The sequence below is a fragment of the Centruroides vittatus genome, unplaced genomic scaffold (assembly GCF_030686945.1).
Source record: "Centruroides vittatus isolate TY-2023 unplaced genomic scaffold, ASM3068694v2 contig_2258, whole genome shotgun sequence".
NCBI classification, from domain to species: Eukaryota; Metazoa; Arthropoda; class Arachnida; order Scorpiones; family Buthidae; genus Centruroides; species Centruroides vittatus.
The window spans coordinates 47,187-50,129 of record NW_027121411.1 but is presented as its reverse complement, the minus strand read 5'-3'; the positions used below and the strand labels follow the sequence as shown (position 1 = coordinate 50,129).

Below are 2,943 nucleotides of genomic sequence, written 5' to 3'. Positions count from 1 at the left end.
TGTTATAAGCGTAGAACTAATTAATAGAATTGGTCAAATTCTTCTAGAAATGTTTCCAAGAACATGTACTTTAGCAAAAAGCAAAATATGGTAGTTTGTAATGTTTCCAGCAATCCACTGCGCTTTAGTAGCACGGGATGATAGTTAATGAGTCAGAAGTGTATTGTTAAATTTTTATTATTATGTGATTTCTGTTCATATGAAAGTTTATAAAAAAAAAAATCTGGAAACAAGAATACCAGAAAATTGGTGATGTTTCTCTGTTATCGTCAAATATTAATTTCGTTTTATTTCCGTTTAAAATTAATAAAAATACATAAAACTCACTCATCGCTTACTTTTTTAACTAACAGTTTGATACACAAAATCTCTTTTGATCGATTTCTCCGAAATAACATCGAAAATTACGTTATTGCATACAAATTGTAAACCTTTAAACGTTTTTCATTACTCTAATTAACTCGTCGTAAACATATTTCTTTGCTTCGATTGCCATTATGAAGTCTAGATGACCCCATTCTTCTAATTCCACTTTATAGTCTGCTGCCAAATTTTGGATCTTCTCTCGAAGTATACCCACGTCTTTAGGATCGGCCAAATTGTCGTTTGAACTCCAGAAAAGCGCAATGGGAGTGCGAATATTTTCTACTTTATACTCGGGAGGTGTAGGCTAATACATAATTATTAAATTAATACAGGAAGATGAATATAAGAACGATTACGGACATAAGGATAGCTATGGATAAAGGATTTGTCACCTACCTGATTGTAGGCTATTAAGTTTTTCTGTTTTCCGTAATCGAATTTTGGAAACGATTTGGAATTAATTCTCTAGGAGAGATAGAAAATTATTATTCTTATTGTATTTGAACTAGAAAATTTTCTTAAAGAAGCGGCTTACCTGTCCAAGATGAATCATATTCTTCGTAGACGCACCTGCAGGAAAGTGCGAAAAGTAGACGTCCAAACGAGTCTAAGACACTTTATATTAGCCGACATTAAACTAAAATTTTCTCAACAATCAGATTCTTACCTTATTTACTAGAGACGAATCTCCATTTATTACATAATAGGGACTGGAGCATAACTTATTTCCTAATCCACAGCCACCGAGTGCAAATAAATTTGTAATGTAATCATTTGCCAAAAATCCTTTCTTTCCTACAATCTTAGTTAAAAGCTAAAAAGAATAAAAAGTTAAAATTGTTGATGGAGAAGACACCGAATAGTGTAGGACATACTCACATCTGCCGGACTAGTTAAAGGGGCAAATACCCGTAAAGGATTTGTCATGTAGCCGACTGTGGCCACCGGTGCTAGCGATAATACTATTTTGATCTAAGAGGTTAAACATGTTAATTTCGAACAATACATTAATTTACTCAGATAACATTTTCACCTGCCTTGTTATAGCCGGGTGTCTCGGAGAGAAAAGCGTAGGCGTTAGTGGTGCCCTGTGAATGTCCCACGTAATATAGTTGATTCTGTTTAGTGACGTTCAAAATAAAGTCTACAGTGTCGGGTAGGTCGTACTTGGCAAATTCGTCGATACTAAAGAGCAAACATTAATTATTTAATATATCTACAAACGATTTAAAGTCTTCCACTTTTGACTTACGTGAAATTCCAAAATCGTTCTTCTTCGGGTGAATATTCGATATGTTTTTTGGAATAAGTATTGCCTCTCTGATTCCCCAACCAGACGTCGTAACCCTCGTCGGCCAGAATAAAACCTAAACATATTTTTAAAACTTAATATTTAAAGCCGAAGAACCGTTATAAATATCAGAAATATTCATAAAGACCCGAAGATTATAAACGTCTTCGTCAATCCAGACTGCTTTTAATCCATCGAAGTTTAGCGTCAAATATTTACTTCGATGGATTAAAAGCAGTCTGAATATTCGATAAAACAGAAATGAATTGATAGAAAATATCACGGGAAATTCCCGAAAACGAAGTCTTACCCAGGCTCTGGTGGGGAAAATTCATCACCCAGTCGGCGGAAGATCCGAAAAGTCCGTGTTGCAGGTACACCACCGGACGATCCGTGGCGTTTTGTTTACCCGATAGGCCACGTGGTATCCTTTGGATTCCCAAGACGTAACCGTCTCTGGTCTGGACGGAATATTCTTCCACCGGATAGCCCTTGCTGCCGATCATTTGACTCTAGGATAAAAGACGATTTGACTGACAGAAATATAATAACTTATCGTGGGAATAAAAAATCAAATTTAAATTTACCACATTTCTGTTTACGTCGGGATCCTTATCTCGAAACGCGGGTAAGATATTAAATAAGTCGAAACAACTTGTCAAACCCCAGCACAAAAATATCAATAAAAGACGGGCAACCGAACGATGCATTTCTCTAACAATTCTACCAAATACTGTACTAAGGAATAACGATTCTAACGCCATTTATACTGTCTGTATCCGATATACACTATATAACTCTACCGTCTTACGTAATGTGTCTCGACTTCATCGCCGTTTAACCAATGTCTGTGGATACGTTAATGTCTACATGTATTGGTGTAGTTTATTCACTTTTAATTGTTTTTAATTGATTCGGATCGGAAGATCGGTGACTTTATACGTGTACGTCATTGCCGGTTTTTCTTTTTCGAAATTTATGTAAATAGAGTAAACTATCGGAGGGTTAAGAGCGGCTTGCGATTTATTACTTGTTTTCATTGCAAATTTTTGTCTGCCTTCTTAAAAACAAATTTTTCATTGTTTCTCTATCGCGTCACTACGTATTGTAAATGTAATATTTGACGTAAGCGTGCAAAGATTACAGGTACGTCATGGCTTGCAAAGCGACTGTCCGATAACGCATATATTAAAAACATCTGTAGCCCAAATTTATCTTTGTATACTAGTATATTTATCAATTAACAGGACTGGAAAATTATGGATGCAAATATTTAGTCTTAGAGA

The 2,943-nt window shown here is 35.3% G+C and overlaps 1 protein-coding gene across 1 annotated transcript; it reads right to left on the bottom strand.

Annotated features, from left to right (window-relative positions):
* Positions 1 to 426: 426 nt before the first annotated feature.
* LOC136971013 (gastric triacylglycerol lipase-like) lies at positions 427 to 2,421 on the bottom strand. Its single transcript, XM_067265497.1, has 9 exons — positions 2,245 to 2,421; positions 1,968 to 2,169; positions 1,619 to 1,733; positions 1,392 to 1,551; positions 1,246 to 1,338; positions 1,034 to 1,180; positions 902 to 973; positions 763 to 831; positions 427 to 670 (listed from the first exon to the last, which is right to left on the bottom strand). The coding sequence occupies exons 1-9, from the start codon at positions 2,419 to 2,421 to the stop codon at positions 434 to 436; spliced, it is 1,272 nt and encodes a 423-aa protein (XP_067121598.1). The 3' UTR covers positions 427 to 433.
* Between the last annotated feature and the right edge of the window lie 522 nt (positions 2,422 to 2,943).

Excerpts from the sequence above, each read along its gene's own strand:
- LOC136971013 (XM_067265497.1), bottom strand. The coding sequence starts at position 2,421 with ATGGCGTTAGAATCGTTATTCCTTAGTACAGTATTTGGTAGAATTGTT. Across the intron at positions 1,734-1,967 it reads TTTTCCCCACCAGAGCCTGG|GTTTTATTCTGGCCGACGAG; the intron begins GTAAGACTTCGT and ends AAATATGTTTAG. Across the intron at positions 832-901 it reads ATATGATTCATCTTGGACAG|AGAATTAATTCCAAATCGTT; the intron begins GTAAGCCGCTTC and ends TATCTCTCCTAG.